Source organism: Cryptotermes secundus, unplaced genomic scaffold (genome assembly GCF_002891405.2).
Source record: "Cryptotermes secundus unplaced genomic scaffold, Csec_1.0 scaffold345, whole genome shotgun sequence".
Lineage (NCBI taxonomy): Eukaryota > Metazoa > Arthropoda > Insecta > Blattodea > Kalotermitidae > Cryptotermes > Cryptotermes secundus.
The window spans coordinates 1013498-1039509 of record NW_019723306.1 but is presented as its reverse complement, the minus strand read 5'-3'; the positions used below and the strand labels follow the sequence as shown (position 1 = coordinate 1039509).

Below are 26012 nucleotides of genomic sequence, written 5' to 3'. Positions count from 1 at the left end.
GCGTTGTTCCAGTCAGATTAATTGTTCGTAATTTATTGACGTAATGAATCTTGGATTTCCACAGGACAAGAAAGACTTCTCGAACAGCTGAGAGCCTCTCAGATCTAGTTATTGTTGCGATATGTTTCTCTTACCAGGATGTCTGCAGCCTCCAGCTGAACTTCTCAACTTCCGAACTTGTATGTGGTGAAGAATATCTTCAGATTGGAGACCAGTTTTACTGTGGACCTCTGTCCGGGAGACCCAGTAAGTTTATGTCTGTTGCTTGTAACCATGTCAGGGGAGGGGTTCTGACTTGCACGACAAATGCTGAAGGTTTCTGCATCGCGGACCATAAAGGCAGATTAAATAAATTTAGCCGATCACGGTAGCCGAGAACGTAATGTCTTCGCTCGCTCGGAAGCCGGGATCATGGGTTTGGATCTGTTTCCTGTGAGGTACGAACTGAATTCTTATATATTATTCTTATACACTGCCGGTTACGGTAGCCGAGCGGTCTAAGGCATGTACTGTCCTCGCTCTCGTTCGGAGGCCGGGATCGTGGGTTCGAATCTCACAGAAGGCATTAATGTTTGGTATATGTATGTGTTTATTCTGTGTTAAGGTTTTTCTGTGTTTAGGTAGAAGCCTTGCGGCTGATCACCCATCCAAGGAGTCCTACCGTCTGTAAAATGATCATGAAACAGAGAAATCAGCCCTGCGCTCCAAAGTGGGAGCGGGAGGAGGGAGAGACAAAAATGAATATATGAAATGGGCATGAATTGTCACAAAGAGGTCTAGAATTCCGATAAGAAAGTGTTCGTTAATTAGTCAAACGGAGCATTATAATAATTACAAACTTAAGTAATTTAATAATTCTCTTTAGCGCAGTCGGTATAGCAACTGGATTGGGGCTGGAAGGACGAGGGGTAGGAGTGCGAGTTCCGGTAGGGACAAAATCTTTTTCCCCACGTCGTCCAGACCCGTAATGGGTCCCACACAACCTCCTATCAAATGGGTACACGGGACTCTATCCCCGGGGTTAAAGCGGCCTGGGAAGGAAGTTAATCACTCCCTCCAAGTAATGTCGATGTCAAGAATACGTGGTTCTATACATCCACTCCTCTGTACATCTTCATGGCTTAGTGCTTAAGCAATAAATTTCCACGGGCAAAGCTCTCAGGCCTATTGCGATTTAGAATTAAAAATAAAAAAGGTAGAGCTATCCCTGTAACAGGCCGTGGAGGCCCATAGGGTTGTGAGACGTCGAGGCTCCCACGATTTTAGATAATCGGTTCACAGATAGTGGTGAGGATGTGAGTCACATGCGCTGGCTGCTCTTTACCCCCAGGAAGATTCCTAGTACTCATTTCTATTAGAGGCTGAGTCGACGACAAGGCCAGAGTGCGGCTGGAAGGATCAGGTCAAGTGAAAAAATCCACCTCATTGGAACTCGAACCCGCGACCTTTTGGCTTGCAGCATAGTGCCTCAACCAACTACGCCACCGCGTGCCCCTTCCATTTAGAATTAAATCTAAAAATAGAAATCTTTCAAGTTTGAACAGACTGCCCACGCAAGGTGCCAGAACAACGCAGTGCTGATATGACTGAACACGTATGCATGACTCGAGCAGAATTCAAACCCGGTATCTTAAAGTTCATAACTTAAAACACGCATACATTCGAAACGTATGTAAGGCACTTCTTAGACGTAAACTAAATGTAATTGATTATATCAGTGTATTTAAAATACTTAATTGTAAAGCCGCCTCTGTGGTCTAGTGGTCAGAGTTCTTGGCTACAGATCTAGAGGTACGGGTTCAATTTCCGGCGCTTTTTCTGAGAAGTAGTGGGTCTGGACCGGGCTCTACTCAGCCTCGTGAGGATAAATGAGAAGCTATATTTCAAGGAAATAGCGGCTCCTGTTTAGAAAAAAGAGATTAACGGCCGCGGGAATCCTTTGCGCTGACCACGTGACACCCTCTATCCTCTAAAGTTGGCACTAACTTCGCCGACAACAGGCGATCGCTCGGTCGGTATAGTTCGCTTGCGGACTAAAATCACGGAGTTTGTTTCCTTGTTTATTTGCAAGCAATCCCCATGTGGAAGCTGGTTAGGTTACCTCCACCGTAGCCCTCGTAGCACTCGTAAAAGTCGACGAAAAGAGAACCCGGTACCTAAAAATATAAATGGGCCACCCCCACTGGGAGACATAAATACAGAGACCTGGTCCTCGAGGTTGTGGGTTGGACGCAATGCTGACGACCTTGCTCTGTAGACGTTATCATTGCAAAGTCCAAAAATAAAAAACCGGATGTATTCTGGCAGAATGTCTTAAAGAAGGTTATGGCTACAGAAGGGATGTTTTGCCAATGACAATGATGATGATGATAAAATAGAATATAATGGAATCTTACAACCACATTCCAAGCTCCGATATTCCATTATCCTATATGATGGGCTCAGGGGTCATGAAATACGGGATAAAGCGGCCAAAGCGTGAAACTGAACACCTACATCCATTCAATGGAATAACCCTTTCCCTACGTATTCATAACATAGTGCTTAGGTACAGACACATACTCGTATGTCACTCGAGAAACTGAGTTGCGAATCTAAACGAAACTTGCGTAATTTTCTCTATTTCAGTTGAAGTGGATTTCTTCAAACCAGAAGTAACAATTGTTTACCAGAGAACTAGCCATCGAGGTCAAGGTCATTTCATCATCAAAGGAAAGCAGTTGGATGATTGTGATTTTGGACTATGTAAGTAAGACGAAACATGTGCTTTGTCGCTGTTTCTAATGTTAAGACTAATGAGCTGTTCTGGTAAATAGTGTCTGCTAGTTCCGACTTTTACGATAGTTCACAGTTCTTGGGAATGAAGTTCTGTTTATATATGTCAGCTTAATATTGCGATCCAGCACCAAATGTGATTACAGTTAAACAAAGGAAACAGCTCAGTAAAAAATTAAACTACCAAAATCATACCGATTTCTTAAGGCTTCTAATAACAATGTTAAAATTTAGTATTTTAATAATATCTGTCCAAGTTCTATAAATAGGAAAGAATCCAAATTTAGTATACTATTTATATCCGTCCAAGTTATATAAATATAAAGGAATCCAAATTTAGTATACTATTTATATCCGTCCAAGTTATATAAATATAAAGGAATCCAAATTTAGTATTTTATTTATATCTGTCCAAGTTCTATAAATATGAATGAATCCTTAAATTCCTTAGAGTTTTGCTTCCGTTTTGATACAGAAGATTACGTAAGAAGAAGCTTAATGAATTGAACCCTTAACAAGTGCTATCAAATGTAAAAGGGTAAGATGGTTGAACCTATAGCACGCATGTGTAGATGATAAATCTGTAACAGATTTAGACCAAAATTTGAAGGAAAGAGACCAGAATGTGTTAGTTCAGTTTAATTCGTTGGTTAATGTGATTAAAGAATACATACGAGTATACCATCAGTGCAGTTGGACTGCCTCTAAGTCCTTTATCTATCTGTATTACTTACTTACTTACTTACTCTTGGAGCTGAGCCCTTCTGGAGCAGCCGCTAATTGTGCTGCTGCTCAAGAATTTTCCAGCATTTTATGGGACCTGAAAGTTCATTACCGTGTTCACAAGAGCCCTCCAGCGGTCCCTATCCTGAGCCACCTCAATCCAATCCATACCATCCCATCTTTCTTAGATCCATTTTAATATTGTCCACCCACCTACGCCTTAGTCTTTCCTGTGGTCTCTTTCCTTGTGGCTTTCCCACCAATATCCTATACGCATTCTTCGTCTCCCCCATTCGTGCTACATGCCCTGCCCACCTCATCCTCCTTGACTTGATCATTCTAATTACACTTGGAGAAGAGTACAAATATTTACAGCATTTCATTTTTATATAGGGCGCTAGCATGGCAGTCTGTTTGGCACATTGTGCTTAGACTGTGCACATTCTGCTGTTTAATAACGAACACATTTAATTTCCTTTTTTGACAGCCGAAGTTCCATTAGCGGCCAGGGTATCCAATTCGTCCAACCAGTGCAACACTCAGCTGTCACAACTACGAGGATTTGTCTCTTCCCACAAATCCCAGCTGTCATCTTCTCACCCCAGAGCTTGTGGCTATGTTATCCTGCCACATGAGGGTATGCTCCTCAAATGAACTTCTCAGACTGAGACAAAATCCGATTTCATGAGAGCAGCTGTAATACACGTCGCTTGCTAATCTGTGTTAGGAAGGCGCTTGTTGAAACGCACCTGACCGTGTTGCATCCTGATTGCTTCCGCAAGACAGTTCGCTTAGCACCATATATATATATATAATCCGCGTGGTAGAGGTTCAGAAATTGGCCTTTTATAAACATATTTTTCTTATCGGGATTAGACCTGTTTTCCTTCTAAAGTTGAATGGAATTTCAGTCCGGAAATTTAAATATATATGAACGGTGGTATCAGATTAAAATTACATTCGCAAAGGAGTTAAGAGAAAACTAAAATTCGGAGACTTTTGCTAATATTCAGTTCAGAATATTTTGTTTCTTCGTCTCCTTTCCAGAGACTTACGAATTATAACATACAAGTTAACTTTTCTGGACATTATACATCATTATGTTTTTCTGAAGACACCGTTCTGTTTTTATTTGAAAACATAATATTTCGGAGAATGGATTCTGTCTCTGTCTTCAGGTAAAATCTACTAATTATATCGGTTAGTTCCATCTGAATAGGTTTTACCTGTAGAAGAAGAGAGAATCCATTTTCTGAAACGTTGTGTTTTTAAATAAAAACAGAAAAATATATTAATTAAAAACAGTGCGATGGATAATGTACAGAAACTTAACATTTATGTTAATGTATCATCGTCACAAATTTATTTCTTATTTAAATTTTATTTGTTGTTATTTATGAGTGTTAACCTCGATCCCTCATCCTAAGACAGGGAATTATATTGAGGGATGTGAGAATCGGGTGCTCAGGTGGTAATCTGGGCCCAACAGGTAAGACACAACAAGATGCTTCGTAATTTGCATTCCTACTCTTTCTATTCTGTGGAAAATGGTGCATCAAAATCTCATTCCGAGGCTAACTGAAATCTTCCTTCCATCGCTCCTTAGGTCGCACTAGTTCTCGTTTTCCTGCAGGATTTTAATCAATTGCTCGTAACTTTAAGCGGCCAGCGTTAATATTTTCAGCACCGTCCTCCCAGTTCTTGATCTATACTTTATCAGATATATTCAGGTTGGTTAAATCAAGGAAGAGATTGTTTTGGGCAAAATGTTGCACACCCAGGTTCCATCAGATACACGAAATTTCCTCTCATTAACATAATTTCAACAACAAATGACTATGCGAATTTCTGGCTTGGGAATTATGATTAAATCAAGGCCGAGACTGTCTTGAACACAATGATGAAAACTGAGGTTCCATAAAATACAGGAAATTTCCTCTTATTAAACTAATTTAAAAAACAAATGACTGTGCGAATTTTGTTGGAATTCTGGCATAATTTATTGCAGAAATCTGCACAATATGAAAAAAGAACAGTTTTCGTTAAGGCGCACCCACATTACTCGTGCTCGTGCTCGTGCTCGTGGTCGTCGGGAGACTCGTCTGGCTTCTACTTGTGTCCGTAAAGCTTCGTCCACACTACTTCAGTTGCTCGCCAGGCTTCGGCGCGTGAGGATCTGTATATTTACTCGTAGTGTGTATAGGCTGCAGTCGTATTTTAATTTATTGGCTATAGTTTTTAAATTAAAAATTTAAAATTTGCTTGTCTCGTGACTTGTCATATCGTCCACATTTCTCGCGAGCATAGCGAGTCACACGAGCACGAGTAATGTGGACGCGGCTTTAGGATAATTTTTGCAGCAACACGAAGCCCCTGCATTATCTGTACCTACCGATAAGTAACCAGTATACTGGGAGGAGGCATAGCACCGAGACACCAACCCATGCTGTAGGAGCGCGGGACAAGAAGCCAATGTAAAAGTGAAAACAGTAAAATTGTTCCTGTGCTCAACTGATTAAGCACTACGCCATGAAGGCGTATGTGGTATTGGATGTATAGATCCACGTATTCTTGACGTCGGCACTAGTTTGAGGTGAGTGGTCAGCTTCAGACCTCGGCCGCTTTGACTCCAGTGAAACAGTCCATAGTACCGATTGGATAGGAGACTGGTTGGGCTCCAGAACTAGTCTGGACGACGCGGATCGTGCCCCTATTGGGACTCGCTGTACGCACTGAGATGTCCCGTCTCTAAGAGATCACTGTACTTTATAATATCTGAGGTTCATATTGAAGACTCACACTGAGGTTTACTTAGTTATGATATACCGAGAGCTGCTTACTCTTCCTTCGGAAGAACATACAGTCTGAGTCTTCACGGAACAAATTATTGGTACACACTTACCAGAATACACCGTGTCACGAACCGGGTCTTTCAAGAGGAAATGCTTTATACTTATTCCGGAGGTTCTTGGTTTGAATTTCGGTTGAGACTGGCTATTCTGACTGAGAGTTTTCGTGGTTTTCCTCTAGGCAATTGCCACGAACGTTTCCTTCCGAATCCTTTCCAATTTATCTATCTTTCAACCATTCGACACAACATAATCTAGATAAGATAGCGTCGTTAAGCAACATGAAAGTATTATATAATAAATAGTGACTTTACCCTGAAGACAGCAACATAAATAAAAGCAGAGTATTCTCCATGTTCAGAGGATGCAATACATATTTCAAAAGTATTCACGGAATAGATCTATAGGCCAGACAGAAGAAAAAGTCATGGAAATTATTGAAAACACTTCTGGCGAATAAAGCCAGAATTATTCCATGTTCATTTGAATGATCCTAGACAGACTGCCACTTATTTTAGCCACACTGTGTGCTTTGTTCTCTCCAGGAATGTGCGCTGTGAGAATCGATTTCGGAGCCTTCCACGTGCCATCCACTGCGAAGTGTAAGTCAGCATTCATGGAGCTGCAGAAACGGAAATTTTGCAACAGTCAGCTTGACCACAGTGTCGCAGGTGAGAGACCTGGTACAGGTTGATTTCTTTTAACAGATCATAACATTCACTACCAAATTATAGAATGGTTAATAAACAAAGAACTGGGAATTGTGTGGTTGGTAGAGTTTATGGCTTAACTCGAGGTACCCACCTGTCATATACCTGGCGTGACTGAGTAAAACAGGCAAATTACTCATTATCCGAGCCTAGATTTTGACTGGGAACCTTCAGAAATTGAAGCAGGCGTATTGAAAGCTCGATTTCGATTTTTTTTTTATGCTAGTGGGGTGGGACTAAGTTCCTTGTACTGCGGCCACTTCTGGCCTATTGTACCAGCCCCAGATGATAGGTGAGGGTGATTGTGGAACAATTGGTGGAATGAAGATTGCCAGGGGAAACCGAAGTACTCGGAGAAAACCTGCCCCAGCGTCACTTTGTCTACCACAAATCCCGCTTGATCAGACCCCGGGATCGAACCCGGGCCGCCACGATGGGAAGCCAGCGACTAACCGCTTCAGCTATGGCGCGGCCCGATTTCGAAGTTAGGTTCCATAGAAACTGCGAAGCTAATAAATTCGAATCTAATTTATATATTGGGGTTATTTGGTTTTGGGGCTTTGTACAAGGACCGGTATTCTAATAACCACGGGGTGGGAGACACCTACCCTTTTCGATCCGTTAGAAAGGGAAAATGTGGATCGCTGGACAAACTATGTCACTATAGCTATAGCTACATACACGCCTGAGATCGGGGGGTTTTGAATGGGGATTATCGGTGTGGGTTTCGACGTAACAGATCAACTACAGATCAGATCTTTTGCATTCGTCTGATATTGGAGAAAAAATTGGAGTACAATGAGACATTATATCAGCTGTTTGTAGGCTTCAAGAGAGCCTATGCTTCAGTTAGGAGGGAAGTATTGTACAATATTCTGATAGAGTTTGGGATACCCATGGAACTATTTAGGTTGATTAAAATGTCTTTAAACGAAACTTTTATAAAGTCCGTATAGGTAAAAGTTTGTCTGATAAATTTCCTATCCAGAATGGTCTAAAACAAGGAGATGCTTTATCGCCACTCCTTTTCAACTTTGCCTTAGAATATGCAATTAGGAAGGTCCAGGGGAACCAGGTGGGACTGAAATTAAACGGGGCACATCAGCTGTTGGCCTATGCCGTTGATGTGAATCTACTGGGTGATAATGTAGATACCATAAAGAACTGATGCAAGTAAGGAGCTTGGTCTAGAAGTACACGCTGTCTCGTCACCAAAATGCAGAGCATAATCATTACATAAAGATAGGAAACAGATGTTTTGAAAATGTAGCACAGTTCAGATATTTGGGAACGACGATAACAAATCAAAAGCTGATTCAGGACGAAATTAAGAGGAGATTGAACTCTGGTAATGCTTGCTACCATTCAGTCCAGAACCTTTTGTCTTCTCGTCTGCTGTCAAAAAACATAAAAATTAGAATATACAAAACTATAATTTTGCCTGTGGTTCTGTACGGGTGTGAAACTTGGTCTCTGACATTAAGTGAGGAACATAGACTGAGGGTGTTTGGGAACAGGGTGTTGAGGAGAATATTTGGACCGAAGAGAGACGAAGTGACAGGAGGTTGGCGAAAACTGCATAATGAGGAGCTTCATAACTTGTACTCTTCTCCAAGTATTATTAGAATGATCAAGTCAAGGAGGATTAGGTGGGCAAGGCATGTAGCACAAATGGGGGAGACGAGGAATGCGTATAGGATATTGGTGGTAAAGCCAGAAGGAAAAAGACCACAGGGAAGACCAAGGCGTAGGTGGGAGGACAATATTAGAATGGATCTTAGAAAGAAAGGATGATATGGATTGGATTTATCTGGCTCAGGATAGTGACCAGTGGAGGGCTCTTGTGAACACGGTAATGAACCTTCGGGTTCCATAAAATGCTGGGAAATTCTTGAGTAGCTGCAGAATTGGCTGCTCCTCCAGAAGGGCTCAACTCCGTGAGTAAGTAAGTACACGCCTGAGACCGGGAGGTTTTGAAGGACAGACAACCGGACGTTGGAAGGGGCCCAAAGACTCAGTAATCCCTAGTGTTATACTTTCTTAGAATCTACTAATCAATGTGTTTTTCTATCTGCTCTTCTCTTGCTAATCATACTCTTAAATACCCTCAATTTACGTTATGTCCTTAAACTAGAAGATCACAGACACGAACTTGCCTACAAAATTTAGTGTTCTTTACGTTTTAAGTAGGAATTGAAAAAAAATAGATTCTTAAATAAATTGTAGCCAAATTTCTCATATTCCGCCTATTCTTAATTACCTCTTAAATGTAATTTTGATTTATTATTATCGATCTTGTCCATATGAACTTCGAGACACATTCAAAGGTTTTATTAATGGCTCTTACAGCCTGTTATTAACTCGCCCTTGTGACTAGACTTTAACATATAATTATGTGAGATTCGAGTTTGTCATGATGGTTTCTAGGAAGTACAATCTTGTAGGATACAAAGTCATGTACTCTGATAGAAGTTTATCGACGTTTAGGATAAACGTACTGCCTTCATCTTCAGGACCGAAGAATATCTAGTTGCTTCTTCGATTTACGATTCGATTCTGAAGATGGAGGCAGAATATATTTTTTTGAAACCTGTATCATATTGCATGGCGCCAGATATTATGTATATTTGTAGACAGTTCTATCAGGATTTATTTACAGATCAATTTGCTTACTAGTGTCTATATTTTCTTATGGTGTTTATATTTATGTTATATTTCATCAAATTAATTAATACTGTCAACCATGTCCGAAGGTGCTGTGTACTTTTTATTTCAATGCTTCATTATTTTCTTGGAACTAAAGCAATATCAACAAACAGATTTCCTAACAGTGCAGTTTGTAATTCGGAGTTTTATTCAAAGGTATTTCCCATTCTCTATTTGTAGTAGTAGCAGGTTTTATTATCAGTTTAATCCTTTGAAACAACACTGCCATCTTCTTCTCCTGCTTCCATTCCCTCCGGCGAATGCTAGACTGCAACTGACTGGTTACTCCCTCTCACTGACGAATACTCCTGTTATGTTACGTGATAGCTTTCACTTTTGCGTGACATCGTGTTTACCGATTGCCTAGCAACAGTCGCTGCACGGGCTCCACTGTTGCGTGACGCTGTGTTTACATAAGCGTTGCTGAGGAACGCTGCCAAGAGTTGTTTATTTCTGTGTAGCAACCGGCGCGCTTCGGCTCGGCTCGGCTCACTTCGGCTCTACTCGGCATGGTACTGAGAAACACCGCTTTCCTTACTGTTGCGTAACTTGGCAACCGACCGTTTATCAAGGGTCTGTCTTCGTGGTAACTCGTTCCACCTCCCGTTGCCCAGCAACGTTTAGACAAGTCACAATATATAAAGTTATTTACGAGGTAATTTTATCTCTGTAATAATTGGGTTATTCACTAAATAATGTGTTCCTTTTCATTTGTATACTTAGTTGTAAGGTCTATGCAAATTATAGTACTAATTTCAGCCTCACATGTCCCTCTATAATAACACCACCAGACAGAAAAATATGCGTATTGCATAATCCCTTGGAAATGTGTCTTGTTGAAATTTCGGATTAATTTAGAGAATGTTCACAGTCGACACTTCCAATTTATATGGAAACTCTTCCAAGACTTAATGAATATTTGTCCTAGAGGACATTGTCCACGTTATATCGGAAGGTCATATATAAAGCTGCGGTTCAATTTTCATATGCAGATTGTTACAAGATGACTTTAATTATTTTGCAAAGTTTATAAATTAATATACGAAACTTTTGGAATAGAGTTTTGATCCATTTCTGTTGGACTTATAAGAAGTTGTCGTTCGTGAGAACATTGATTAATCCAGTGCTTGTGGATGTAAAGTTAAAGTGACTGTACACTGCAGATTTTTTAAAGTACTCGTAAAGAAATTATCATTACCCCTTCGAAGTACAATGGATATAAAGTATGTCGCCTATTTTCACGTTATAAAAATCCGTATTTTGTCCACTGTGTAAATTTGTGTGTTTCGTATGATTCTTAGTATAAAAGATAGTTAATTTCTTAAACAACACTTACTGATTAATATTTGTGACAGAGACATAGTTTGTTTTTCCTGTAAGGCAAGAACCGAATTCCTAAATATTATTTAGAGAAAATTCGGGCTTCAACAGATCAAATTAGGGGCACTTCTGTTGGTTATCCTTTCGAGATGAAACGTCAGATTATTTACGTTTTATTTTGATTTCACTTTTTTAATGAACTTATGTAATTTGTGTTTTTAGTCGTACAAAGATTTTGGCACTTATCAGTGACCCAGTGTGTGTTGTCGAAATTCTCTTTTAAACCGTTCGTTTCTACTCCAGTTTCAAATTATTACAGTACTGTTATGTTACCGCTATTCTTGTCTGAGGCTGTTTCCTCAAGAGTAAAACGGTCCAAGCGTAAAGCTGATCACTCATCTCCATTTAGTGCCGAGCATAATTATGTGTGGAGCTAAACCTCCACCCCCTCAAACCTTTTCATGGTGTAGTAATCAATTAAGCTCACGTAATCTTCAACTTTGTTTGTTGTAACACCGCAAATCCGACACACTCCTATATAGCTAACTCCTGTATGTTTAGCTTCAATATTTCTTCTACTCCACATATCAGTTAAACCCAATATATTCATTGCTGCTGAAATATGTTCACCGCGCCGTTGCCTACCTACGGCCACGTCTTCTTGTTCCAATATTCTGACTTTCAGCCATCATATCACAACTCAGTAAAGAGTTTGGAAAGTTACACTTCATAATATTATATACAAAATTTACAGTGGCGTTTTTTAATATTTATTACGCTTATTAGTGCTGTCGATATTACGACTAGGCTACGAGTTGGACGACCAAGGGATCGGGGTTCGAATCATAGCATCGGCAAGAGACTTTGACTCCTCTCCAGCTGTGAGACCCGCCCACCCTTCCAGTCTGTGGATAAGTTAGGTTCTTTCCCCTGAGGTAAAACGGCCAGGGCGTAAATCTAAACCACTCACCTCAATCAAGTTCTGAAGTTAAGGATGTGTCGAGCTATACTTCCGCTCCTTAGACGTCTTCATGGCCTGGTACTTAATTAAGCTTAGGGACACATTTGCTTTTAACTTTGCGGCTTGTGTATATATAGCCCTAAATGAAGCTGTATTTATTATGGGCCAGCATGACTGGAAACAGAGAACTGCCGGATTGCCTTTAATAAAATTCTTAAGCAAAATGTGATGTTATCCCTGTGCTTAATCAATTAAGCACCGCACTATGAAGACGTGTGGAAGAGTTGGGGTACGCTTCGCCATTTTTTTACCTCGGTTTGCACTAACTTCGCCGACAAGCGGCGGTCGCTCGGTCGGTATAGTTCACTTGCGGACTACATGCCACAGAGTTAGTTATTAGATGAAGATGAGTGGTCAGTTTCACGTTCCGGCCGCTACACCCCTCGAGGAAAGACCCCCGGTACCCAATGGATAGGAGGCTGGGCAGACATAAGAGATGGTCTAGGCTCTGTGGAGTAGAGAAAAATCTATTTCCCCTGCCGGGAATCGAACTCCTGCCGTGCCGCCCATATTTCGTTGCTATACCGACTGATCTATCCCTGCTAGTGAAAGTCTCCTGTATCAAATAAGAAAAAGACGCAGCATGTCCTACGGTTTAGGCGCTGGTGCAAGGTCACAGAGGGACAAATATGACCTCTACATAACAAATGTATTTTCTTGTATTTAAAGAGTGAATAAAATTCATACATGCCACTCAGCTGTTGAAGATTTGGAACTTTTGATGTGACTTACAGAGGAAGAACTAAGGCTGGGACCACACGAGCGCACAAAATGCGTCCGTTGTAACGCACGTCGTGAAGTCCGTTGTAGAAATAAGCAAGAGAGGCGAATGCTACGCTTTCTTCTGGCTCCGTGCAGACAAAAAACTACGCACCGAATTCTGCAACTGTGTGGTGTCCTCAGCAACGTCCGTCATAAAGTACGTTCGTTGCAACGGACGTACTTACAGCGCTCGTGTGGCCCCAGCCTAAAGGTTCATGCGGTAAAACAACCAGAACCAATGGATCTGTTTCCTTGCAGTGTCGTTTTCTGTATGTTTCTTCAAAGACTCATCAGCTGTTGTGTTTACAGTGCTTCGAATCATGAATGAGACGATGCTGTTGAACGTGTTGCGAAAGGCTGTGAGAGGAAGTGGTCGTAGCCTGAATTAGGTACTATCCCAATATTTGGGTGGAGGGACTGAGCAAAACCACAGTAAATATCAGCCACAATATCAAGATTACTCTCTCGTTGGATTTGATGCGGTGAAATTTGGTAGATAGTTATTAACGTTTCGGAAGAAACTGTTGCCTTCATCTTAGGGTAGAGTCTTTCGCCCTGAAGACGGGCACTAGGTTCCTCCGAAATGTTGACACATGATTACAAAACTACACCTCGTCATATCCCGGAAGACTGTCGTCTACATACTCATCGTTCTGAGAATCACAAAATCTTACGTCACCGATAATTGCCTATCTTTTGGCTGAGAATCGAACTAGGGACCGTTAAAATGTGTTGCGCTAGTGTCAATAACCAAACATAGTATTCATCATATCGGAAAGAACCTGTATCCACTGTGAGCTTTTTAAATGTTTTATCTTTAACGGAAATAAGGAGAGATGGGAAACGCAACGTTGTGTGCAGTCGTGGCCGAGTGGTTAAGGCGTCTGACTAGAAATCAGATTCCCTCTGGGAGCGTAGGTTCGAGTCCTACCGACTGCGATTTTTTTTTTTTAGATTTATTGAATTTCATTTTTTTCTGCTGCCTAATTTCTAACCTAACGTAATTATGTGCTTACATAGTTTTGTGTTGGTACATTTTTAGCCGTTTGCAGTCGGTAATTCTATTGGAACACTAATTTCACAAGAAAGTGATAATCACTCAGCTATTCGCGATGCCAGTCACTTCTGTGGAAAATAAGTAGTTTTTATCGACTTCAGTAGAACCCGACAGTGGACCCTCTCTTCACCCAGCCGAATTCAGTCTGCACCCTAACACCCTATTTCATTAAGATCCATCACAATATTATTCTTCCACGATGCGTCGCTCTCACAAAGGGCTTCCTCCTTTTTCTTCAGGCACCTCGACTAAAATTTTATATTCATGTCATATCTCTCCCACGCTGGCTACATGCCCCCCCCCAATCCCATTTAATTCTTCTTGATTTGAGTCCTTAAAAATAACCCGTGAAAGGTAGAGACTGTGAAGCTCTTCATTACGTATTTCCTCTCCTTTCTAACATTTTTCCTCTTACTTGCAAATACTTTTTTCAGCGTCTTGTTCTGAAATATTCGAACTTCTGTTAGGCTGAGTGACTAAGTTTCACACCCGTACACAAAATACAATTATGGTTTCATATACTTCAGCGATTAGACTTTTAATAGAAGGCGCATCACAAGTTTATGAAAGGAAGTTGTCGATATATTCCCTACATTAAAATTTTAAAGCACACTGGTAACTTTTTATACCACCCACCTTAATGTTAGAAAACTGTGCGTTGTCCCCACAAAATGCATTTATGTGTCGTGTAAAATTCTCGCAATAAACAAAGATTACTTCCCTGAACAACACTAATCGACTGTTTTTTAATGGTAAAGCAGTCTTTTTTTGTCAGAAAGCAACTACATGTTTGAAAAATATGTAGACAAGTTTCAGGTTTCAATGGGCTATCGGTCAGTGTTTTGCTAAATGTTTGTGCTTGCACCTGTATAGTTCCATAGTACTGTTATCCGATTGCGTTGTTCGTCATAGAAACCGAGTAAATACTGTAAGTGCATGAATCAATCAATCACCAATGATCTATACTCGCATATGGAACTAAGCTGAGAAATACGGCTATAGTTCATTAACAATCTGATTATAGCAGACATAACAGGACTCAGTCCTATCTTGTGTTTTCAGTGATCGACTTCCACGGGTCAGAGTTGAGAATTCCATTCTACGTCCAAGGAAACGTTGGGAATTTCCAGTGGAACTTCACTTACACGCAGCTTCCGTGTTCAGAAACAGTCACGAGGGAGACAAGGAAATCTCAAAATGGAGTTCAACCCGTAGGTTACAGACCATAAGGGGTTATATATCTGTTAAATATTTTATATCGTTTGGAAAGAAGATTACAATTTTTCTTAAATTAAATTCTTTTACAAAATTGCTTAAAACATTGGCTGACACAGAAACTACTGTCCGTCATCAGATTTAATTTATTCTCTGGATTATTTAAATACATTTCAAATAAATCATTAGGCCGTGCCATATCTCAAGCGGTTAGTCGCTGGCTTTCCACCGCGGCGGCTCGGGTTCGATCCCGGGTCTGGTCAAGTGGGATTTGTGGTGGACAAAGTGGCGCTGGGGCAGGTTTTCTCCGAGTACTTCTGTTTCCCCTGCCAATCTTCATTCCACCAATTGCTCCACAATCACCCTCACCTATCATCTGGGGCTGGTACAATAGGCCAGAAGTGGCCGCAGTACAAGGGACTCAGTCCCACCCCACTAGCAACAGAAAAAAACTAAATCATTAAGCCTCTACAGTGTAGAATAACTCGATGATTGTGAATGATGAATAGGAAATGGTACGAGAGGTAGCGATAGGGGACGATTTTAAGGGTTTATTCCAAAGAGGACAATTCACAGTTCATGTAAGGGTAATAATAAAAGATAAAATCCTTTCGGTTTTGCTTCTCTAATTACAGACCTGTATTTAAAGGACACGCTAAATCCTCAAGACACTGAAATGCAGATAGCGTTTTACAGGATTATGGCACAGTACAGTTTGGTAGGTAGTCATGAATGTTCCGAAGACACATGTCGCTTTCATTCTCAGCCTGAAGATGAAGGCAGTAGGTTCCCTCGAAACGCTAGCACCCATCTTTCCTGGCCGCGCCATACCCTAACCTAGAACCACAGCCTTCAATCCTGCGTTTTATTTTCAAGGGCGAACTCAGCTATCAGCTGTTGTTATCAAGGCAGCATCAAGACAAACAACTCAACACTATGACAACTGAAGTCAAATTTCTGAGCTTTTCTCACAAGAAATTTATTTAAAAATCAACTACATAAATGTATTTACGAAAATTACATTCAGGAAATAAGTATTCGTGGAGATTTAGTCATAGGGTATATGGGGACAACTGTGTTAGAACATTTCATGATAATGCACAATATAATTTTAAATTAAAATTAATTAATTAATTAATCAGAATCATAAATTTAAATATGGTGACACTATGAATAATTCTGGGCCGCAAACTACGTTAGGTAATTGTTAATTTAATCTTATTGGTTATTGCAGTCCCTAAACAGAAGTGACACAATCATTTATCTGTATAGTCTGTTGAAATGCTCACAACATTATCATAGGATGTTAAAACAAACTAAACAGGACGTCTGAGAGGAAACTCGGAAAATAAAGAAAAGTTTATTTTATTCTAATGATCCAGAAAAAATATTATTATCCATATTGCTACAGTACGGAGTGATTTAAGATCCAGAATAGTTGGCGAGAGACATGAATTAAAAATGAGAATTTTATGTATTCACAGCGTTTCGGAAGAGGGACTGAGGTTACTTCAATTTAACACGGGGCATAGAAATAATTAATACTGTTCTATATTCGACATAATAATTATCACATGTATAGAAATAAGATCACCTGTTTCCTTTAACTCAAAGAAAAATATAAACATATGGTGCAACAAATCATTAATTATATCGAATCAGAAATGTTGTTATGCGCTTTCGGCTTTGCATGTAAGCAGCGTTATGATCTCGGCCAAAGTTTCAGTATGTACAATTATTACATTAAATATTTTTTACAGTATCCGGGAAGAACATACTGTATCTTTATTATTACAACCACTGAGTTGGCAGTAGGTATAAAGTAAATATTACTCATGATGACCCGAGAAGATGTTACATTTTATTTGGTTTATTTGGTATAAGAACGAGCATTCATAGAGTATTATTATGCGAAACTGGAACAGATTTGATTGCCTGTACCAAGAATTGATGAGGTATACTTTTGTGAAATACGAAGGTCTCCTCATTTACCTGTTTCATGTTGTGAACAATGAAAGCATCCAAAGATATTACTAAAATTGTTCCTCACTTTTATAAATTTGTACGGTAATCACAGTTATTAAAGCGATGTGTGTATATTATGGCAAAGTGATTCGAAACGTCACACGCATTATTTTAATTACATGCGCAAACTTAAATTTAAAATTGTATTGTTATCCCATCTCTAACTGCAGAGCTAACATGTAAGGCGTTACAAAGAAAGCAGCATATCTCACACGAAGAATAAGTAATTATTCTAATAAGTAACGTTATCACTATGTAAAAATGTCTGTGTACACATACAGCTCTATATTAACCCAGTTATTTCGTTCAAACAATTAAATACTTCAGAGATTTATAATAAAACATACTGAACAATCATCATTATTGTAATCGCATTTCTTTGTGAGAGAACAATTTAATCCCAGAATAATTTCCGAATATTATTGAATATTATACAGTAATTTGGTGTGGTTCTTTGAGAGAGGCAATTACACAAATTTCATGTTAATGGCTTAATAAATAACTGGACATTTTAACACGAATCTTACGATAAATAGATCTTATAAGCAATCTAGATCGTTTGATTTATCTTAAATGTAAGATAATTATATTAAGTATATTAAAAGAGGACATGTTTTAAAAGTTATGAATAATAACAATATTAAATCTTGATAATATACTCGTATGTCACACCGTGCATCATGTTATCCGTAATTCAGGATCTCTCTTCAATTTGGACACTTTTGGTAATTGGTGGTATGAAAGAAACTTAGTTGAAATTAAACCAAAACAAATTATTTGTATGCCTAGAACATTATACTGCGATTTCAGTTTAGTATAGAGAAGACAAATTGAAAAATATATTTATCTCTGAGACGAAACATTAAAATTACTATAAATAACTTAAAATGGCTCAAAAAGCATGATTTTGCTATGGATAGGCCAAACATCTGTGCGCTATATGTACTGTGTGCATAATTTGAATTGGAAACTTGTTTTAAAGTTTCGAATACACGTTCTTAAAAATAGAGGTAAGTGATGTTTGCCATCTACAATGTTCTGTGGACATCTAAAAACTGGGCTGAAATAATAGGTTCACATATTTGTTATTATCAAAGAAGAAAAAAGTTGCAAATATTTGACTGTACTTTAGATCAATTTATTCACATTTGTATGAGCAAACATATCACATTAAAGCATCTGAGATAATGTATTATCATAAACATGACGTTTCGTAATGCATAATGAACTACAGTAAGAACGGCGAAAGAACTCGGAGACATCGATTAATACTTTTAAAATCTGCAGGAACTACAAGACATTTATTATTGTTGTCTTTAGTACCACCTCTTGTTATGTGAAAAAATTTCATTTTCGACGTCCAAGAAACCGGATATTGGTGAAAATTGTACTGGCTGGTCGCTTCCGGTTACAGAAGTTAACAGTACGCCTAGTGTTTCCCTCCCTGGCCTCATGGAGCGCCACCAGCAGCTGGAAGACATCTTCTCGGGTAGGGTTACACATATATCGGCTAGCGTCCGCGTACTGGGAACGGTGACGCCCATTTTGACGCTTCCAAGGATAGCGTCGGTAATACCGAGAGCGTTTCCATGGTACCGACAAAGCGTCATCTTCTTCTGACCCCTCGCTGTTGGCGTCCTCCACGTAGAGAAGAGGCAACTCGTTAGAGTCCCAGAGCTCATGTTCCCGCAGCAGTTGCTCCAAGTAGGAGGCCAAGAGGTCCGTGTCAGATTCCCATTTCGGGCTCAGGACGTTATTCTCAGCTTCTGCGGAACAAAGGAACAATTCAAATACACAATAATTCACTTACTTATTTGTTTTAGGTCTTATAAATGCAAATTTCTTTCGTTTAATTTTCAATTTTTATTATAATTAGTGCTTTACTCGATGCCACAGGCCACGCGCTTAAAAGTCCGAGTTCAATTACCGTCAGGATCAAATTTTTTCTCTTTTCGACACCTTCCAGACCGGTTCTAGGACCCACCCAGCCTCTTAACCATTGGGTACCAGGTGTTNGATAAAACGGCAGTGGCGTAAAGCTGTCCACTCACCTCAATCTAGTGCCGAGGCCAAGAATGGTGGAGCTGTACCTCCACTTCCCTTTATGTCTTCATGGCAAGGTGCGTAATTAATTAAGCACAGAAACAAATTTGCCTCTTTACCTTTCTTTGAGCGATGAAAGGAAAATGCAGTGAAGGTGAAGATGAAAACATGACCGAAACACGTACCAGTAACAATGACAAGTGTAAGCTAAATATGACAGTGGGCAACAACCATTTATCCACTGAACATTTGCCGAAGTTGTGTTAATGCGACTGAAATAAATAACTAAACACTAATTTCATTTTAAGTCAGTTAAGGAGACAATGCTCTATGTATTGTGTATATAATTTGAGTTATACTACTGAAGCGAAGATTCATATTATAGTCTTCTGAATTACGGCGCGGTTGACTGGTATGGGGTTATAACCTGACTCCATCTTCAAGGTATAGGGAAGCCAAGTTTTGAAAGTGACAGGTTATATGGGGGAGGGGGGGGCATGAAGACCAAACGTTCTTTCGTATTTGCAATTTCACACCTCACCTCCTGCAGTTGTTGCCCATTTCAGAGGATATGGTTCCCATAGGCCAACCCTAAGCCCCCCTCCCAGCCTCCCCGTCTCTCCGCCTGTAGTCCTTCATTGCCAATTTTCCAACACCTCTCCTTTATACCCTGCCGCTTTAAAGCGTAACTAACTTCTACCATGAAGACGGAGACTGTGTTTTCCTCGGAAATTCTGATAACTATCAGCGAGACTACACGGTACCATAATATTAAGGACTTGCCAAGGATCGACGTACAAGTAATGAGTGAGCCATCTCTTAACCCAGAAAACATACAAAAAAATAAACTATTGGAGGAGAAAATATTTCCTTGCGATATAATATTTGTATTTTCTAATATGGTCATTGATCATGGCTTAGAAATAATAGTCTTGCGGTCCATTCCAGCATGTGTAAGTTTTTTCCCTGTGGCGCTACAGCCCCAATTTGGGCCTAGGCCTACCTCCATGAAACTCTCCTTTTCACTTCGGTTTACTAGATCTTAGACATACGGTAGGACTCCTTGGGCGAGTGACCAGCTCGTCGCAAGGCCTCTACCTGTAGACAAACACAGAAAAATGCACATAAACATCCATGCCCTGAGTGGAATTCGAAGCCACGATCCCGGCTGCCGAGCGAGCGAAGACAGTGCACGCCTTAGACCGCTTGGCTACCGTGACCGGCGATGTGTAAGTTTAGGGGCCATAAAATTTCGAATGCTAAAATTTAAGGTACATAAAAATATTAAACACAAAATCTCTAAATCTCTTTGTTGGATTTGAAGGGCATTACCTAAACAAGACGTTATCAGTAGAGGTCGGTGCATCAGGAAATTAGATGTTATGAATCCGGGACGCCATGTTATGCATCACTTAGATTCATTTCTTAACATTGTTGCAAGTCAATACGCAATCAAATGGAAACTGATGTTTCACACAGAGCCCTAACAAGGTTAGTATCGAATGGCGTGCATTATAGAAATAAAACTTACTATAGGAAGTGTTTCTAAGTATCTCGGAATGCCTGTTCAGGAGTTTCTCCCGTTTGCCTACAGTCACATGTTAGTCACGTCACACACGTCCGCTCTGCGTGCTAAGAAAGACGACACTGCTGCTCTCTTGAGGAATGAACTGCAAGTTTGTCAGTACGCCTCGCGCATTTCGTGCTATACAAGGACTGCGAGTTATATTACGAATCTTTTTAACTTTTTGTTCAGGTTTATTGAAGTACGCTGCAGTAGTTAGGCTATGTAAAGGCTGCGCCATAGCTCAAGCAGTTACTCGCTGGCTTCCCACCGCGGCGGCCCGGGTTCGATCCGGGTCGCTTAAGTGAGATTTTTGATGCACTAAGTGGCGTTCGACCGGGTTTTCTCCGACTACTTCGGTTTCCCCTGCCAATCTTCATTCTACCAAATCTCCATCATCATAATCACCCGGGGCAAGTACAATAGACCAATGAGTGGCCGACGTGCCGAGTGGACCCAGTTAGAGTCCACCCCCACCACTATGCGAATTTGGCTATGTAAGGTCTAATGGTAGCCGGTCACGGTAGCCGAGCGGTCTAAGGCGTGCACTGTCTTCGCTCGCTCGGAAGCCGGGATCGTGGGTTCGAATCCCACTCAGGGCATGGATGTTTGTGTGCGTTTTTCTGTGTTTGTGTACAGGTAGAGGCCTTGCGACGAGCTGATCACCCGCCCAAGGAGTCTTACCGTATGTCTAAGATCTAGAAAAACCGAAGTGAACGGAGAAGTACATGGAGGTAGGCCTAGGCCCACTGGGGCTGTAGTGCCAAGAAAAAGAAAGTCTAATGGTAGGATAATTAGTCATTAATGAATTGGAGAGAACATGGAAGGAAGTGGTCGTGGCACAATTTGAGATAAGTTCTTTACATTTGCCTAGCAAAGCAAAGAAAACCGCGAAAGACCTGGCAGTATAACTGGTCTCCAGGAGGAGAACTGAACCCAGGATATCAAAAATACAAAACAGACAAAGTAGGAAGGTGAAATTGTCCATGTGCTTAATTAATATAGCACTATGTCATGACAACATTTTAGGTATAGCTCCACCCTCCTTGACCTCACCATGAGATGGAGATGAGCGGTCAGCTTCACGTAACCGCTGCTATACCCCCAGGAAATTGCCACTTGTGTCTATTGGATAGGAAGGCCGGTGAGCCTCGAAGGCTGTCTGCAAGCTATGGAAAAGAAGAAAATATTTCCCCAGCCGGAAATCGAGTCCCGACCATCCAACCCGTATAGCACGTCAATATACCAATTGTGCTGTCCCAGCTCCATGGAAAGCTATGATGCTTATACAGCAGAGCATATAAAAATGTAATTTTTTTTAAGGGAAATAACCATCGACATCCAATGGATAGGTCGATGGGTGGGCCCAGAACCAGTCGGGAAGAAGTGGACAGGAGAGAAACCTCACGCCTTTGCCAAGAATCGAAACACAGTCCCTCGGTTATACAGCTCATACCCCAGTTGAGCTGCACCTGATCCCAGCTCGCACACCTATAAGAGTATTATTCTTGTTAGATTTCTCGCTGTTGTTCAGAGCTCCCTATCTGCATAACTATTTAACGACAATTACAAGAGCGTGTATGTTGACATAGACCACCTCTGTAGTCTAGTGGTCAGAGTTTCTGGCTATAGATCCAGAGGTCCCAGGTTCGATTCCTGGCGCTAACCAGATTTTCTGAGAAGTAGTGGGTTTGGAACGGGGTCCATTCCGCCTCATGAGGATAACTGAGGAGCTGTTTCAAGGAAATAGTGGCTTCGGTCTAGAAAACCGAGATTAAGGGCCGTGGGGATTCTTTGCGCTGACCACGTGACACCCTCTATCCGCTAAAGTTGGCACTAACTTCGCCGAAAAGTGGCGGTCGCTTGTTCGGTATAGTTCATTTGAGGACTACAGGCGACGGAATATGATGACACAAGCGGAAACGATGCCGACTTACAAGCGGATGGTACTGGATTCAAATCTCGGTAGAGCCACCGACTATTCTCACAGAGATATTATGTGGGGCTTTTTCAGTACCTCTGGGAAAAGTTTGGAATGGTATTTTTATATTCAGCCACGACCACTTCCTTCCATATCCATTTTAATTCGTTATTCATTTTCAATTATTCTTTCGTCACTATATAGCCTCAGTTACTGACATCGGTGTTAAATACAATTTGGAAATATCATAAATCATAATCACGATGTACTGCACTAATTTCTGGGTTGGGACTCCATATCGTGAACAGAAACTCGCCAACTTTTTGCCGGAACAAATTACCTGCGCCTCCAGGGTCGAAGAACAACCTAGCTCAGCGTGCATGATATCCAAGAAGATAAATCACCATTGTGCAAACCTCCAATCCGGCTCATAAACGCGATGCACTGCAATTCCATCTAAACGAAACGCTCTTACTCGCGCGGGAATTGGCTTCAAGCTGTCTGCTCGCTGCGTAACGGGCATTTCCTTGCTGGCAATCTCCACTCTGTGTTGTTTGTTCAGCGTCGTGAGGGAGCATTCTCGTGGTTCATATAGATGTACAAGATACAAAAAATGTTCAGGTTTAAAACGGATAACTGTAAAAAAAGGCAAAAAAAAAATCTCTGTAACAGGCCGTGGAGGTCCAAAAGGCTGTGAGACGTCGAGGCTCCCACATTTTCTAGACAATCGGCTCATAGATGATGATGATGATGTCAGCCCTACACGCCGGTCGCCCTCTACCCTCAAGAAGATTCCTGGTACGCATTTCTATTAGAGGCTCAGTCTACCCCAGGGTCGTAGTGCGGTTGGAAGGATTAGGTAAACTGAAAAAAAAAACCAGTGACCTAACCGGCAATGGAACCCGTGATCTTCCGACTTATAGCATAGTGCCTCAATCAGTTACACTTGCCCATTAAATGCAAATCTGCACTAAACATATCTGAAGAAATCGTAGATTTTGAACAGAAAATGGGGGTTTTTGAGAGAGAGCGAGAGAGAGAGCTTTTGGGCACCTCTCTATTCAACACTGATGCAGCTGATCCCCAGGGAGCATTTTAGTGCATTTATTCGCTGTGAAAGATTAAGATTTTATGCAAGAACCCAATTATAAAAGTCCAGACAGTAGTTACAGTCTTGTAAATTATAAATCAATTTCGAAGAAGATCAGATCCTGTAATTTGAGGTTACTGCTTTGAAGATTCTTATTGTCGTCTTCTGTCTTATGGTACCGTCTAGCATGATACATCGAAACTTGCTTTACCCGGATCAGTTCCTCCTGGTGACATGCTTTCCGACGTGACTGTGGCAGCAAGCAGGGCATGAAGAGCACAGTGCAAGGTGAGTACTGCTCCTAGAAACGTCGGGTGCATCTGGACTGAAGGTGATCTGGCGCAAGTGGTCCTGGAAGAAGACAGAGCTTCATTATGTCAGGTACAGAACAGTGGACATTTCTTCACATGCTCAAGGAGTTCTCTTATTTTATCATACTGTTCTCTCCTGTCATCATTTCTAAAAGAAAAAACGAGATTAACGGCCGTGAGGATCCGTTGCGCTGACCACATGACACCATCTATTCGCAAAAATTGTCACTAACTTCGCCGACAAGCAGCGGTAGCTCGGTCTGTATAGTTCGCTTGCGGACTACAGGTCACGGAGTTTAATTTTTAGTTCTTAGTCGCCTCTTGTGTCATGATACAGCACAGTCCAAATGAATGAGAAGGCAGAATTCATCTCCGAACCTAGAAGACCCCACAATATGAATCTTAAATATTACACTCCATTTTCAGTGTAACAAATGGCACATGTATCACAGCTTACCACAAGCGTCAGATTGTAGAAATTCTAACTTAACTTGAGCTATTACATTCATCGGATATTATTATCTTTTAAATAACTCTTGTCTCATTAATCGTGTTTGCTTTCAAGTCCGTTTCCTCTGATATCTACAATTCGAACGATCGTTGTATTGGTATTTTGACCTGACGCCTAAAGCCGGAATACCTGAGTCACAGTAGAAAACATTGCTAGGCAACGACTCGGTAAACAGGTTTCAGTGGCAGCGAGTAAGCGAGCAACAATCGAGGTATTGTTGAGCTATAACGATTGAAACTGTGTTTTCTGTTGGATCCGCCCCGAGGCTGTATAACGAAGATCCCAGACCAGCTGAGATAGGATTGAGAGGTTCACATGACATTGCAGTCGAATGACTGAGAAGCCAGGGCAAGAGTGGAATTCAGATCTGAAAAGAGGACTTCATGAACGCCGCAGTTAGAGTGAGACTGGTATAATTAATGTAATGAAATCCGTTGCCAGGATACGACTAGCGAAACTGAGGAACCTATGATGTGTGTAACGGTGAACTATTAGCGATAGCGCTGTGCTACGTGTAGTCACGGGTTGAGTGTATAAATGCAATAAGTCCAATCCAAACCCTTTTAATGGCCGCTAATAGTACGTGACAGTACTGCACGAAGTAGAATTTCAGAAAGTGTTTACCGGTCAGGTTAAAATGGGACTCCGTCGAAATAAACTGACGTTTCGGAGGAACATGTTACATCCATCTTTAGGGTTGAAATATATGCCGAGCAAGAAACCAGCGTGAAAGTGTCAAGCAGAGCCCACAGCGATGTGAGAACTTCAAATCGTACGCTGAGAAATTAGTTTGAAACGAGTTAAAACAGTTTTTTTCAACATTAATGATTATGTTCCAATTTCGTCACTTCCTTAAAACCTCCCGAGATGAAACAGCGATTTTAAACAATATAAGAATCAATGAACCATTAAGAAATATGCTGACCAGACAGAAATTCTGCCTTACAAACAGGAACAATACTTGCTGTTTATAAAATACATGGAGCCGGGATAGCGCAGTCGGTACAGCGACTGGCTACGGGCTGGACGTGAGGAGCCGGGATAGCGCAGTCAGTATAGCGACTGGCTGTGGGCTGAACGTGAGGAGCCGGGATAGCGCAGTCAGTATAGCGACTGGCTACGGGCTGGACGTGAGGAGCAGGGATAGCGCAGTCAGTATAGCGACTGGCTAAGGGCTGGACGTGAGGAGCCGGGATAGCGCAGTCGGTATAGCGAATGGCTACGGGCTGGACGACCTAGGAATCGGAGTTAGAATCACAGTAGGGTCAAATATTTTCTTTTCTCCATGTCGTCCAGATCGGGTCTGGGTCCCACCCAACCTCCTATTCAATGTGTACCGGGGGCTCTTCCCCTGGGGATAAATCGGCAGGGGCCTGAAAGTGACCACTAAAATTCCACTAGTGCCGAGG

General features: G+C 41.1%; 2 protein-coding genes and 1 non-coding gene across 3 annotated transcripts in view; 2 read left to right on the top strand and 1 right to left on the bottom strand.

Moving 5' to 3' along the window:
• LOC111861760 overlaps window positions 1-15366 on the top strand; it is a 32103-nt gene extending 16737 nt beyond the window's left edge. The window contains exons 6-10 of the mRNA XM_023846593.2: window positions 138-246; window positions 2629-2745; window positions 3986-4135; window positions 6893-7018; window positions 14986-15366. Of these exons, the coding sequence (XP_023702361.1) occupies window positions 138-246; window positions 2629-2745; window positions 3986-4135; window positions 6893-7018; window positions 14986-15152 (669 nt within the window). The 3' untranslated portion in view covers window positions 15153-15366. The remainder of the gene's footprint in view (window positions 1-137; window positions 247-2628; window positions 2746-3985; window positions 4136-6892; window positions 7019-14985) is intronic.
• Trnas-aga lies at window positions 13724-13805 on the top strand. Its single transcript has one exon. It is a non-coding gene; the product is annotated as a tRNA-Ser (tRNA).
• A 164-nt stretch (window positions 15367-15530) lies between the features above and the next one.
• LOC111861761 overlaps window positions 15531-26012 on the bottom strand; it is a 44330-nt gene continuing 33848 nt past the window's right edge. Inside the window, exons 2-3 of the mRNA XM_023846595.2 lie at window positions 23993-24132; window positions 15531-18929 (exon numbers count right to left, since the gene is read on the bottom strand). Coding sequence (XP_023702363.1) covers window positions 18511-18929; window positions 23993-24101 — 528 coding nt within the window. The 5' untranslated portion in view covers window positions 24102-24132 and the 3' untranslated portion in view covers window positions 15531-18510. The remainder of the gene's footprint in view (window positions 18930-23992; window positions 24133-26012) is intronic.